Raw genomic sequence first — 16,082 nt, 5'->3', positions numbered from 1 at the left:
ATTCTGTCTGTCCAGTTTGTCCTCGATCACGGCATGCAGGAGGCTGCGGCTTGCATCTAGGATCCAAAGTGTACCATAATAATAAGATAATTGGGCCAAGGTGGAAAGTGTTGTTTTACTGTGTTATACTTCTTCGAAAATCTAAAAGATTTAGGTTTAACTGAGGTTAACTCGCCAATTACAATAACTATAATATTTAAGTAGTTTTTATTTACCAGTAAAAATAAATTCCAAGCATTCACTCAGCAAAACAAAAGCTTACGCATTTTTTTAAGCCATGGTTTTATCAACCTCATCAATAAGCAAATTGAACTCTAGATATGCACAAGCTTTATGCAAAAACTATAAGAAAGCAGTGTGAAAATGAAAAACACAGGATACTATACACCTTCATGCAATGCTTTATGACACCTCTATCATTATTTAATAATAGTGCCACATTAGTGCCATATAATACAATAATTAACTCACTGTTTAGTGTTACTACTGTTAACACTGTTCTATAACAGCCATTAGTTTCATATTAAGTTAAATAGCAGTGTAGGTGTCTTTTCCTTTTATTACAGCACCATCAATAATGTTAATATTAATAATTGATCTCTGTGACTTTGGGATGGTTGTTGGTGCCAGACAGGCTGGTGTAAATATTTCCAGAACCTGCTGATGGAGCTAAAAACAAAAAACATCCTGCATGTGGAGGAGTGATGATCAGAGGAAAATAACCAGGAATAGGAAGTCTTTAGTAACTCTAATAAACACTTGTTACGACCGTGGTGAGCAGAAAAGCATCTCAACACACCAAACCTTTAGGTGGATGGGCTACAACAGCAGAAGACCACATCAGTTTCCACTTTTGTCAGAATCTGAGGCATTCACACACTGGAAAAAGACCAGAAGGTTTGTGGGGTTTTTTTTGTTTGTTTTTTAATCTTTAACTGTCCAGTTTGTGTAGGTTTGGTCCCATGTTGGCCTCAGATTCTTGTTCTAGGTTAACAGAAATGGAAGCCATAGTGGTCTTCTGCTATTGTACTTCATCCACCTCAAGGTGAATATGTTGTACATGTTGAGATGCTTTTCTGCTTATCACATTTATAAAGAGTGATTATTTGAGTTTCTGAATCCTTTCTGGCAGCTTGATCCAATCTGGCCTTTTTTTTTCCGGACCTCTTTTAGTGACAAAGTGTTTCTACCCACAGAACCATCACTCAAGGTTTTTTTGTTTTTGACACCATTCAGTGTGACACTCTAGAAACTGTTGTGCGAACAAAATCAGCAGTTTCTGAAATACCCAAACCAACCAAGCTGCCACCAACAACCATGCCATAGTTAATGTCACAGTGATCATGTTTTCCCACATTATTGATGTGAGCATAAACTGAAGCTCTTGACCTGAACCTGTATGATTTAATTCATTGCCCTGCTCCAGTATGATTGGCTGATAGAGAATCGCAAGTATATATATATATATATATATATATATATATATATACACTATATTGCAAAAATTCCAGGATACCCCTCCAAATCATTGAATTCAGGTGTTGTTTTTCAGGGGTTGGGCTCGGCCCCTTAGTTCCAGTGAAAGGAACTCTTAATGTTTCAGCTTCATACCAAGACATTTTGGACAATTTCATGCTCCCAACTTTGTGGGAACAGTTTGGGGATGACCCCTTCCTGTTCCAACATGACTGTACACCAGTGCACAAAGCAAGGTCCATAAAGGCATGGATGAGTGAGTTTGGTGTGGAGGAACTTGACTGGCCTGCACAGAGTCCTGACCTCAACCTGATAGAATGGGACCTTTGGGATGAATTAGATCATAGACTGTGAGCCAGGCCTTCTCATCCAACATCAGTGCCTGACCTCACAAATGCTTCTAGTGGAATGGTCAAAAATTCCCATAAACAGACTCCTAAACCTTGTGGAAAGCCTTCCCAGAAGAGCTGAAGCTGTTATAGCTGCAAAGGGCGGGCCAACTCTATATTACATTCATGTGTATGTAAAGGCAGATGTCCCAGTTTTGACCTGACTCGAAGTCTCCGCTCTAATGCATTTCGAAGGTGCTCTATCAGCCAAGCCCAACCCCTGAAAAAAAACCTGAATTCAATTATTTGAAGGGGTGTTTCAAAACTTTGGGCAATATAGAGTATAAATTGCCCCTGACCCTGTCACAGGTTCAACAATTGTCCTTCTGTGAACCACTACATACTTGGAAAACCCACAAGACCTGCCGTATCAGAGAGGCTCTGACTAAGTAATCTAACCATTTTTCCTGTTTCCAACACAGCAACTTCACTGTCAGCTGTTCACTTGTTGCCTAATATAACCCACCCCTTGTGAGGTGCCACCGTAACTGGATAATCAGTGTTACTCACTTCACCTTTTATTGTGAGTAATCATTGTGTGTGTGTGTGTGTACTATGCAGTGTTCATGAGAGCGAGACATTTTTCTTGATTGATTGGTATGTGCGTGTGTGAAGGGCGTGATCCTGAAACTGCTCTGCTCTCATGTGGTGGAGGGGGGGTAGTGCACACACACACACACACAGACACGCGCATTCGTTTGGTTTGAAGTTACTACTGTAGGTGGGTAAAGCTAGTGCGTGTGAAGAAATATCTCATGCTGTCAGGAGGAAGCGGAAAGCTTGTGGTGTGATATATCTGAGCCGGCTCTGGGAGTGTGTGTGAGTGTGTCCTCATGGTTCTGCTGGTCCAAAGAAGGACATGACGCAGAACAGTTCTGCTAACGGACAGCAGGTGAAGATCGTGATCGTAGGGGATGGAGGCTGTGGGAAAACCTCTCTGCTGATGGTGTATGCTAAAGGAGATTTCCCTGAGGTGAAAACAACACATACTTTTTTTTTTTAGGGTTTCACATTAACCAGGATTTTGTACACTAGAGCACATCATCTCAAAGCAATTACAGTTTCGAATGCGGTGTTACATTGATGATGTGTTACAGTGATGATGTTCTAGGTCCAGGATCTTTAAAGAAGAACTGACTGACAAGAACGTTCTGTTTAGCCAACAGTCATTCTAGAATAGTAGCAAAGTTTTATTAATATAGCTGATGGTCTTTAATTTGCAATGTTATGTGTAAATACGTATAACTAAGCCTGATTAAAAGGTTGACAATCTAGCAATGTCATTAAAAATGCAGCGGGATAAAGTTCAATACATTACAAGCTAAAACAAGCGTACGTTTACCTATCATCGACCTGTGATGAGTCTAATAATTTCAAATAATAATGGTCTATAATTTGTTCTTGTAAACAGTTTTAATCAGCATAATGATTGTGAAATGGTTGAAGATACTTGATTTAGGATTTACAACTCTCTCCATGAATAAAAATGTACCATAGTTAAACTAGTGGCATCACTAGTGACAGGACTGCATCTCAGAGTTAGCTAGGGTAAAAGACTGGGATGCAATGAACAGATCGACATGCTTATATATTTTACCTAAAAAAAGGTAGGAAGACATGTCCAGCAATGAAATGTTAAAATTTAGTTTAGAAAGAACTATATGTATGCAGTCTACAGCCTGGCTAAACACAAGTACTACGTTATGCCGTATAAATTAAACCGATCATGGGAATAATAATAGACCTTAGAATTAAACTTATGGAAAGACAACGATGTATACGATGTATGTCATTTACCGGGGGGGGGGGTTGCATGCTGTTGTTCCCGTTTAATAAAGTACCTAATTGAAAGCGATGACATCATCAATATGATTGAAAAGGATGCATCAATCCCTAATAACTATCTCCTGTCTAACTGAATTCAATTATCGTCTATCGGTGTACATCTTATAGCCTGTCTTATAGTGAATATTAAGAGTAGCTGGTGCAACTAGGGAAGTCAGACAAATTTTAATGCCCTGTGCCAGGCTCTAAAGCCCCTTTCCAATCTAGACCTATGTTTTTTTTCCCCAAATCCAGCCCCTTAAAGCCCTCTTTACCTCAGAGACCCTTTGTTTCTAGTTTCATTAGACCTCTTAGTCTTTCCTAGCCTTTAGTTATGCAATGGCAGGCAGGTAGACTTTAAAAAGAAAGGTTTTTACAGGGGTCAGTACATGTTACATCACTTAAAATTACGGTGTGTGACAGGGCGAATTTGAGGGAAGGAAACTCAGTTGCAAAACATGTCAGTGTGATTTACACAACAATACATTCACACACCCAGTTTGAAGAAGTGTGTTGGTGAAAGGTAAATAAAAGTCTTCATTTTGTCCCAGCTTTGTGGTTTCTGTACATGTTAAAGGCTGTCAGAGGTTTTTAATATTCACACTTCTGGCTCTATACTCCACTTGTTGTGTATACACACAGTATGTTTACTACTGTCTCTGTGCACATTGTTTACATCACACACTTCACTCTCAAGGCCATTTGTTACCGTCCTTCCTTAATGAGCTTAAATATAATAATTCATACAATAACGAATTCATCATAACTAAGTTCACTAGCAATTTAGTATTCTTCCTGCTTTGAAGATTGAGCACAGGAAGTGGTTAAAAACTGAATGCGGTTCAAAACAACCACCTTTTTGTTTCTAAGCAGTCTGTTTCTTATTGGCTAGCAACGCAGACATCAAAAGGGACATATTTCCTTGGGGTTGTGTTTATAAGCTAAAGTGTTTTTAATAGTTTCTGGCGGTTGGCTGGGTATTAAATTCATCTGTGATTAGGAGAAATAGGTGCAATAGCATTTCTGAGGGGATCATTGCTCAGGGGTCTATTGCCTCACTAACTGCCCAGGCAATAGATTCTGATCATTAGTTTGTTCTGCATTTTATCCTTTCCTAAGAGCCCAGGCATATTTGTAAGAATCTAATTAACTGTTAAAGTTAGTTCTAAATTAAAAGTATTAAATAATGTTTAATATTCGTACAATCGTATTCTTTTCTTTCTTTTTTAATTCAGACTTATGCTCCATCAGTGTTTGAAAAGTACATGACAACAGTGAAACATGGTGGGAAAGAGATTCAGCTGAACCTGTATGACACAGCAGGTATACACACACACACACACACACTCCATTTTATGTATTGCATTCCTTAGAGTTACACGTCAGATGATTCCCCCCCCCACACACACACACACTTTCACACACACACACATTTTCCATTCTTTATATTGCATTCCTGAAAGCTACACGGGTCACACAAATGGTGACACACACACCCACACCTTACTCTTTTATAGAGAATTCCTGAGTGTTTAACACAAAGAGGCGAGACACACCTTACATTTTTCAACGTTAGGAATGAGAGATACACCGATTATTGAGTATCTCAGTATCAGAGATACTGAGTATTATTATTCAGAAGGTTCAGTATCAGGTTTAAATCCTGAACACCCTGTTTACAATGTGCATGTATATATAGTGTTATGTAGGTTCTGTTCTTTATTAGCTTGTGAACAGAATAAACAGTGCAGAAACACTGTGACAAAACATGCAGTTCACTAGTAAAGACTGGCATCACAGAAAACAAGCTAACTCAAATACGAACGTTAGAAGAAGTAGGCTAGAATACAAACTAGCATAATAGTGAATGGGTTAAAATACTGACTAGCTGACTAATAGAAAATGAACAAAAGTACAAACTAGCATAATAGAATACAGGCTGAACTATAAACTAGCTTTACAGCAAAATGTTAAAACTATAAACTAGCTTTATAGGAAAAAGTTAAAACTAAAAACTAGCTTTACAGCAAAACGTTAAAACTACAAACTAGCTTTATAGCAAAAAGTTAAAACTATAAACTAGCTTTACAGCAAAACGTCAAAACTAAAAACTAGCTTTACAGCAAAAAGCTAAAACTAAAAACTAGCATTACAGAATACAGGTTAAACTATAAACTAGCTTTACAGCAAAATGTTAAAACTATAAACTAGCTTTACAGCAAAAAGTCAAATCTAAAAACTAGCATTACAGAATACAGGCTAAACTATAAACTAGCGTTACAGCAAAAAAGTTAAAACTATAAACTAGCATAATAGAATACAGGCTAAACTATAAACTAGCTTTACAGCAAAAAAGTTAAAACTATAAACTAGCTTTATAGGAAAAAGTTAAAACTAAAAACTAGCTTTACAGCAAAACGTTAAAACTACAAACTAGCTTTATAGCAAAAAGTTAAAACTATAAACTAGCTTTACGGCAAAAAGTCAAAACTAAAAACTAGCATTACAGAATACAGGCTAAACTATAAACTAGCTTTACAGCAAAAAGTTAAAACTATAAACTAGCATAATAGAATACAGGCTAAACTATAAACTAGCATTACAGAATACAGGCTAAACTATAAACTAGCTTTACAGCAAAAAGTTAAAACTATAAACTAGCATAATAGAATACAGGCTAAACTATAAACTAGCTTTACAGCAAAAAAGTTAAAACTATAAACTAGCTTTATAGGAAAAAGTTAAAACTAAAAACTAGCTTTACAGCAAAAAAGTTAAAACTATAAACTAGCTTTATAGGAAAAAGTTAAAACTAAAAACTAGCTTTACAGCAAAACGTCAAAACTAAAAACTAGCTTTACAGCAAAAAGCTAAAACTAAAAACTAGCATTACAGAATACAGGTTAAACTATAAACTAGCTTTACAGCAAAATGTTAAAACTATAAACTAGCTTTACAGCAAAAAGTCAAATCTAAAAACTAGCATAATAGAACACAGGCTAAACTATAAACTAACTTTATAGCAAAACGTCAAAACTAAAAACTAGCTTTACAGCAAAAAGCTAAAACTAAAAACTAGCATTACAGAATACAGGTTAAACTATAAACTAGCTTTACAGCAAAATGTTAAAACTACAAACTAGCTTTATAGCAAAAAGTTAAAACTATAAACTAGCTTTACAGCAAAACATTAAAACTAAAAACTAGCTTTACAGCAAAACATTAAAACTACAAACTAGCTTTATAGCAAAAAGTTAAAACTATAAACTAGCTTTACGGCAAAAAGTCAAAACTAAAAACTAGCATTACACAATACAGGCTAAACTATAAACTAGCTTTACAGCAAAAAGTTAAAACTATAAACTAGCATAATAGAATACAGGCTAAACTATAAACTAGCATAATAGTAAACAGGCCAAATTACCAACTAGCTTTATAGCAAACAGGCCCAAAAAAAACAATTTAGCATAATAGTTAATGGGCTACATTACAAACAAGCTTCATAGTAAACAGGTTTATTTGCAAACTACCATAAAAGTTACCGACTAGCATTATACCATTGTTGTAGATAAGCATTATGTTAAGCAGGGCAATCAGGGTTGTATAGTATGGTAAGTGTATTATAATATAGAATAACACAGTATGCAGTGTTCAATATGACTCACTACACTGTTCTTTAGACACATACGGTTTTATTAAAATTAAATAAACAAATATTTTAATGTGTGAAACCAGTCAAACTGAGACATTATGACTCATTCTGGACCTGAATCGAATGGAAGTGTTTTTAACGTCTAAGCATTTTGCACTTCTTTACAGCTCGACTCTCATTATTACTGAGGTGCCTCATTGTCCTTGTGCTGATGTAGATGTCTAGAGTTTCCCAGAACGTTATGATACGTTTATGAGTTTGACAGGAAATATATTGCGGATATGATACGCTCAAACGGTTCGCGTGTCTGCATTGCAGGAAGTGGAGAGTTGCAGGTGAAACGCCGCATCCTGTTACTGTGGTGCGCGCTTGTCACTCCACACTCAGACAGGTGTTAAACAGTCCATCAGAACTAAATAATGATGTGTGTAAATAGCGAGATTTGAATACCTGATGTTGTTGCACTGTGAACAAAACAAAACAAAACATTTTCATAATAATGTCAAGATATACTGTATATTTTTCCATACGGATACACCCACCAGGCATAACATTATGACCACCTGTCTAATATTGTGTTGGTCCCCCTTTTGCTGCCAAAACAGCCCTGACCCATCATGCACGGTGTATTCTGACACCTTTCTATCAGAACCAGCATTAACTTCTTCAGCAATTCGAGCTCGTCTGTTGGATCGGATCACACGGGCCAGCCTTCGCTCCCCACGTCCATCAGTGAGCCTCGGACGCCCATGACCCTGTCGCCGGTTCACCACTGTTCATTCTTTGGACCACTTTTGATAGATACTGACCACTGCAGACCGGGAAACACCCCACAGGAGCTGCAGATGCTCTGATCCAGTCGTTAAGCCATCACAATTTGGCCCTTCGTCAAACTCGCTCAAATCCTTACGCTTGCCCATTTTTCCTGCTTCTAACACATCAACTTTGAGGACAAAATGTTCACTTGCTGCCTAATATATCCCACCCACTAACAGGTGCCATGTTGAGGAGATCATCAGTCTTATTCACTTCACCTGCCAGTGGTCATAATGTTATGGCTGATCGGGGTACATTATGTATATGTGAAAGGGTAGAACTGTTTTGTAATTACAAAAACAGATAATAAAAATAATAAAATTATAAAATAATAAAAAGAATAATAAAAATTCTTATATATATATATATATATATATTTTATTCTCTGATTTCTCATATAAAATTTATTAAGAAATAATAGATAAAAAGAGTAATCAGGACGACTTCATAGCTAATGCTCTCTTATACAGCATCCTTGTTTATTAAAGGATATTGAAGGATAAGGGTTAAACTCTGGCAAGCATTTATATCCCTATATTACTAAATTTAGCTTTTTATACAGAAGCACACATGAAGATCTATAAGTGTGGAAGGTTGATAGTAATGCTTCAATTTGTTTTCTGCTGCTTGTGGTTTCCAGTCTAGACATTTCACACATCTGTGTAAAAGCTCGAGAAATATTAATAATGCTGAAGAAAGCATATGTGAAAACAGGCCATGCTTCTGTTCTCTACATAAAGTTCCTAAAATGGAAATATACTGAAGCGGTATAATAATCAGGTCAACCGAAGAACTAGCGTTAGAGTAAACAGGTTAACGTTCTACATTATTGTAGTAAACAGTGATAGAGCTGAATTCTGAGCTTGATTTTTATTATGGGTGTACTGTCTCCCAGTGTGTCGTAAACCTACAAAGTAAATACTGCTCATTCACTTGAGTTGCTCATTGTGATCATTTTTACACAGAGGACATTGCGACAGCACTTCAGAGTAGCAGCCTGCGTGTTCTTATCTTCTACGTATGAAAGAGCATTGATGCTTCTGAGGAACAGGAAGAGTGAGACAGGATGTGGTTTTTACCATCCACACAGTTTTCAAATGCAATGCTCAGACACAAAGCTCTGTCACATGATGATGATGATGATGATGATGATGTATATGCAGTAAAACAGTAATGCCTTTAGTGATGCCTTTAGCGATGCTCAGGAAAAATGGAAATCAAATATTTATCACTGGAAAGTCTATAAAGAATACATCACATACACATATAATGAGGTGCATTGTTAAATGTAAGGGTGTGTGTGTGTTGTTAGGTCAGGATGATTATGACCGGTTGAGGCCGCTCTCCTACCAGGATGCAAATCTCATCCTGGTGTGTTATGACGTCACAAACCCGACCAGCTACGACAATGTGTTAATAAAGGTACATTTACACACAAGTTTAAAAACAATATTCATTTATAATAAATAAGTTAAAATAATATAATAATTTAATTGGATTGAATTGTGAAATTGTTGTTCTCTAATTTTATATAGACTTGTATAAGCTAAAAATGTTGATTATAGGACCAGCATTGTTATGTGTGTGTGTGTGTGTGTGTGTGTGTGTGTGTGCAGTGGTATCCAGAGGTGAATCATTTCTGCCGTGATGTCCCTGTGATTCTGATTGGCTGTAAGACAGATTTAAGAAAGGACAAAGAGAAGATGAGGAAACTGAGAGCGCTTGACCTCGAACCAATCACATACATTCAGGTGAGTGATGACATCATGCTGATATCATACAGCAAAGAACCTGAACACACTGGAAATAACAGACTGATTATCAAATAGATGGACAGAGAGACGGTCATAAGGGTTGTGTTCAGGTTCCTTGTGTCTCATGGTGTCATCATTTTAACAGTTTAATGGTTCACTGTGTGTTCTGGTGTGTTATAGTGTGTTATAGTGTGTTATAGTCTGTTATGGTGTGTTATAGTGTGTTATGGTGTGTTATAGTGTGTTATAGTCTGTTATGGTGTGTTATAGTGTGTTATGGTGTGTTATAGTGTGTTATGGTGTGTTATAATGTGTTATGGTGTGTTATGGTGTGTTATAGTGTGTTATGGTGTGTTATAGTCTGTTATGGTGTGTTATAATGTGTTATGGTGTGTTATGGTGTGTTATAGTGTGTTATAGTGTGTTATAGTCTGTTATGGTGTGTTATAGTGTGTTATGGTGTGTTATAGTGTGTTATGGTGTGTTATGGTGTGTTATAGTGTGTTATAGTGTGTTATAGTCTGTTATGGTGTGTTATAGTGTGTTATGGTGTGTTATAGTGTGTTATGGTGTGTTATAGTCTGTTATGGTGTGTTATAATGTGTTATGGTGTGTTATAGTGTGTTATGGTGTGTTATAGTGTGTTATGGTGTGTTATAATGTGTTATGGTGTGTTATAGTGTGTTATAGTGTGTTATAGTCTGTTATGGTGTGTTATAGTGTGTTATAATGTGTTATGGTGTGTTATAGTGTGTTATGGTGTGTTATAGTGTGTTATGGTGTGTTATAGTGTGTTATGGTGTGTTATAATGTGTTATGGTGTGTTATAATGTGTTATAGTGTGTTATAGTCTGTTATGGTGTGTTATAGTGTGTTATGGTGTGTTATAATGTGTTATGGTGTGTTATAGTGTGTTATGGTGTGTTATAGTGTGTTATAGTGTGTTATGGTGTGTTATAATGTGTTATGGTGTGTTATGGTGTGTTATAGTGTGTTATGGTGTGTTATGGTGTGTTATAGTGTGTTATAGTGTGTTATAGTGTGTTATAGTGTGTTATGGTGTGTTATAATGTGTTATGGTGTGTTATAGTGTGTTATGGTGTGTTATAGTCTGTTATAGTATGTTATAGTCTGTTATAGTGTGTTATGGTGTGTTATAGTGTGTTATAGTGTGTTATGGTATGTTATAGTCTGTTATGGTGTGTTATAGTGTGTTATGGTGTGTTATAGTCTGTTATAGTGTGCTATGGTGTGTTATGGTGTGTTATAGTCTGTTATAGTGTGCTATGGTGTGTTATTGTGTGTTATAGTCTGTTATGGTGTGTTATAGTCTGTTATGGTGTGTTATAGTGTGTTATGGTGTGTTATAGTGTGTTATAGTCTGTTATAGTGTGCTATGGTGTGTTATGGTGTGTTATGGTGTGTTATAGTCTGTTATGGTGTGTTATAGTCTGTTATGGTGTGTTATAGTCTGTTATAGTGTGCTATGGTGTGTTATAGTCTGTTATTGTGTGTTATGGTGTGTTATAGTGTGTTATGGTGTGTTATGGTGTGTTATAGTGTGTTATGGTGGGTTATAGTCTGTTATAGTGTGCTATGGTGTGTTATGGTGTGTTATGGTGTGTTATAGTGTGTTATGGTATGTTATAGTCTGTTATAGTGTGTTATGGTGTGTTATAGTGTGTTATAGTGTGTTATGGTGTGTTATAGTCTGTTATAGTGTGTTATGGTGTGTTATAGTGTGTTATAGTGTGTTATGGTGTGTTATAGTCTGTTATAGTGTGCTATGGTGTGTTATAGTCTGTTATAGTGTGTTATTGTGTGTTATAGTCTGTTATAGTGTGTTATGGTGTGTTATAGTGTGTTATGGTGTGTTGTGGTATGTTATAGTCTGTTATAGTGTGCTATTGTGTGTTATAGTCTGTTATAGTGTGCTATGGTGTGTTATGGTGTGTTATGGTGTGTTATAGTCTGTTATGGTGTGTTATAGTCTGTTATGGTGTGTTATAGTCTGTTATAGTGTGCTATGGTGTGTTATAGTCTGTTATTGTGTGTTATGGTGTGTTATAGTGTGTTATGGTGTGTTATGGTGTGTTATAGTGTGTTATGGTGGGTTATAGTCTGTTATAGTGTGCTATGGTGTGTTATGGTGTGTTATGGTGTGTTATAGTGTGTTATGGTATGTTATAGTCTGTTATAGTGTGTTATGGTGTGTTATAGTGTGTTATAGTGTGTTATGGTGTGTTATAGTCTGTTATAGTGTGTTATGGTGTGTTATAGTGTGTTATAGTGTGTTATGGTGTGTTATAGTCTGTTATAGTGTGCTATGGTGTGTTATAGTCTGTTATAGTGTGTTATTGTGTGTTATAGTCTGTTATAGTGTGTTATGGTGTGTTATAGTGTGTTATGGTGTGTTGTGGTATGTTATAGTCTGTTATAGTGTGCTATGGTGTGTTATGGTGCGTTGTAGTATGTTATGGTGTGTTATGGTGTGTTATAGTCTGTTATAGTGTGTTATGGTGTGTTATAGTGTGTTATGGTGTGTTATGGTGTGTTATGGTGTGTTATAGTGTGTTATGGTGTGTTATAGTGTGTTATGGTGTGTTATGGTATGTTATAGTCTGTTATGGTGTGTTATAGTGTGTTATGGTGTGTTATAGTCTGTTATAGTGTGCTATGGTGTGTTATAGTCTGTTATGGTGTGTTATAGTCTGTTATAGTGTGCTATGGTGTGTTATTGTGTGTTATAGTCTGTTATGGTGTGTTATAGTCTGTTATGGTGTGTTATAGTGTGTTATGGTGTGTTATAGTGTGTTATGGTGTGTTATAGTCTGTTATAGTGTGCTATGGTGTGTTATGGTGTGTTATAGTCTGTTATGGTGTGTTATAGTGTGTTATGGTATGTTATAGTCTGTTATAGTGTGCTATGGTGTGTTATGGTCTGTTATTGTGTGTTAGGGTGTTATAGTGTGTTATGGTGTGTTATGGTGTGTTATAGTGTGTTATGGTGTGTTATAGTCTGTTATAGTGTGCTATGGTGTGTTATGGTGTGTTATGGTGTGTTATAGTGTGTTATGGTGTGTTATAGTCTGTTATAGTGTGCTATGGTGTGTTATAGTGTGCTATGGTGTGTTATAGTCTGTTATAGTGTGTTATGGTGTGTTATAGTGTGTTATGGTGTGTTATAGTCTGTTATAGTGTGCTATGGTGTGTTATAGTCTGTTATAGTGTGTTATTGTGTGTTATAGTCTGTTATAGTGTGTTATGGTGTGTTATAGTGTGTTATGGTGTGTTGTGGTATGTTATAGTGTGTTATGGTGTGTTATGGTGCGTTGTAGTGTGTTATGGTGTGTTATAGTCTGTTATAGTGTGTTATGGTGTGTTATGGTGTGTTGTGGTGTGTTATAGTCTGTTATAGTGTGTTATGGTGTGTTATGGTGGGTTGTAGTGTGTTATAGTGTGTTATGGTGTGTTATGGTGTGTTATAGTGTGTTATGGTGTGTTATGGTGTGTTGTAGTGTGTTATAGTGTGTTATGGTGTGTTATGGTGTGTTATGGTGTGTTTTGGTGTGTTGTATTGTGTTATGGTGGGTTATGGTGTGTTATGGTGTGTTATGGTGTGTTATAGTGTGTTATGGTGTGTTATGGTGTGTTATGGTGTGTTATGGTGTATTGTAGTGTGTTACGGTGTGTTACGGTGTGTTACGGTGTGTTATAGTGTATTATGGTGTGTTATGGTGTGTTGTAGTATGTTATAGTGTGTTATGGTGTGTTATGGTGTATTGTAGTGTGTTATGGTGTGTTATGGTGTGTTGTAGTGTGTTATAGTGTGTTATAGTGTGTTATGGTGTGTTACGGTGTGTTAAAGTGTGTTATGGTGTGTTATGGTGTGTTGTAGTGTAGTGTGTTATAGTGTGTTATGGTGTGTTATAGTGTGTTGTAGTGTGTTATAGTGTGTTATGGTGTGTTATAGTGTGTTATAGTGTGTTATGGTGTGTTATAGTGTGTTATAGTGTGTTATGGTGTGTTGTATTGTGTTATAGTGTGTTATGGTGTGTTATGGTGTGTTATAGTGTGTTATAGTGTGTTATGGTGTGTTATGGTGTGTTATAGTGTGTTATGGTGTGTTATAGTGTGTTATGGTCTGTTGTAGTGTGTTATGGTGTGTTATGGTGTGTTATAGTGTGTTATAGTGTGTTATGGTGTGTTATAGTGTGTTATGGTGTGTTTTGCATATAAGGATGGTTTATTGTGCATTATAGTGTGTTATTCCATATTGTGGTATTCAGTTTAATGGTTCATTGTCTGTCATATTGTGTTATGGTGTGTTATTCTGTATTATAGTGTTCAGTATAATGGTTCACGGTGTGTTATAGTGTGTTATGGTGTGTTATGGTGTGTTATGGTGTGTGTTATTGTGTTCATTATAATCGTTCACTATGAGTTATGGTGTGTTCACTAATATTGTGCACTTTGTGTGTTATGGTGTTCATTATACTATTATTATCATTATACTATATTATTATAGTTTACTGTGTGTTATCGTGTGTCCAGTATAACATATTCTTTGTGTTTTGATGTGTTCAGGGAGAGGAGACACAGAGGCAGATGAATGCTACACTCTACCTAGAATGTTCAGCTAAACACCGTGAGAACGTAGAAGATGTTTTTAAAGAAGCCACTAAGCTGGCCTGGGATCACTGTCGCAAATCACGGCAAGCCCGAAGGAAGCGGAGGAAGTGCCATATAATGTAATAACAACAGAAGCACATCGTCCTTTAGTTCGTGTAGCTTTAATATTTTCATTTGAATGACTGTGTAAAGACTCAGGGAATTAAGTCATACATTGTAATTAGCGTTTATTATAATGGAGAAGGTCAGAAGATATGCTGCTATCGGCACATTAGCATATTAATGCAAATTAAACCAAGTGTCCTTTTACACGCTAGTGAACGTTCACTAGCACAGATTGTACCACTTGCACATATTATTGGGAATTGAGTTCTCTCACATCACAAACCTGAAATACACAAAGTCTGGTGTTTTATATCTCATGTTATTATGATCAGATGATAGGGTTCATTCTGTGGGGCGGGTGTGTTGATGTGGTTAAGGTGTTTGGCTACTGATCAGAAGGTTATGAATTCAAATCCCAGGTCCACCAAGATGAGACCTTCTGGGCACCTGAACAAAGCCCTTAACCCTCACTTGCTCAGAATGAGATAAACTGTAAGTTGCTCTGGATAAGGACATGCCAGAAATGTAAATAACATTTAGCACTGCTACTAGTGAGGTCCCGAATCTGATCTACATGACCGTTAACCAGTACAAAGAAAGCACATTTTCTTTTGGATGGTTAACTGATCAGTAGGTTCTTTCTGGACCGACCTTTTTTTATTTTATTTTATTTGCTTCACCAAAAATGAGCAGCCATGTGGAAGTGGATGAGGGAACACAGTAAAGGTGTAGCAGGCTCATTTGCTGCTGTCTAATTCTGGCACAGTTGGTGCAGTGTTGAGTCACACTGCATGGACATTTAACACTGCCACTATACTGCACTGGCTCATGTACTTTCTAGGAATATCTAGAACCACAGCACCACCTAGTGGGTCATTATTGTGTCTGACCAATCAGAAACTCAAATTTCATCATGTGGCTTTATCTTCACCATTCAAACGCCTTCCTGGACTGAAGCCCCGCCCAAAACAATGATCAGTATCTGAAAAATTTAGCAATATTTGTTTAAAATTTTTACATGGGAATCATAGGTCTAATTATTGATTATTATATTATTGAATTTTTTGTAAAACAATATTAACTGCATATTGTTCTACATAAAGCTGTCTGGTATATTATTATTATTATTATTATTATTATTATTGATATTGTAAACAGGTATTATATAATATTTTTTTTCCTGACTAAATCACCTTTCATTGATGGACGCTGCATTTAGAATGTTATTAAAATATATTTTTCCATTTTATGTAATGTTTGTGTTATGATTAAAAGAAAAAAACAGCTTTAACTCTCACCTTTAAACTTCACACCTTTCTGCTTGTATCAGGTGTAATATTATACATTATATTGCCAAACGTTTTGGGACACCCCTCCAAATCATTGAATTCATGTGTTGTTTTTCAGGGGTTGGGCTCGGCCCCTTAGTTCCAG

The 16,082-nt window shown here is 36.3% G+C and overlaps 1 protein-coding gene across 1 annotated transcript; it reads left to right on the top strand.

Moving 5' to 3' along the window:
* Positions 1 to 2,357: 2,357 nt before the first annotated feature.
* Positions 2,358 to 15,818, top strand: rhof (ras homolog family member F). Its single transcript, XM_058412171.1, has 5 exons — positions 2,358 to 2,838; positions 4,925 to 5,012; positions 9,470 to 9,579; positions 9,774 to 9,908; positions 14,499 to 15,818. Exons 1-5 carry the CDS (start codon positions 2,725 to 2,727, stop codon positions 14,664 to 14,666), a joined length of 615 nt encoding a protein of 204 aa, XP_058268154.1. The 5' UTR covers positions 2,358 to 2,724; the 3' UTR covers positions 14,667 to 15,818.
* The last annotated feature ends 264 nt before the right edge of the window (positions 15,819 to 16,082 follow it).

The sequence above is a fragment of the Hemibagrus wyckioides genome, linkage group LG16 (assembly GCF_019097595.1).
Source record: "Hemibagrus wyckioides isolate EC202008001 linkage group LG16, SWU_Hwy_1.0, whole genome shotgun sequence".
NCBI classification, from domain to species: Eukaryota; Metazoa; Chordata; class Actinopteri; order Siluriformes; family Bagridae; genus Hemibagrus; species Hemibagrus wyckioides.
Note: the sequence above shows the minus strand (reverse complement) of the source record. Positions and strands in the feature narration are given on the sequence as shown.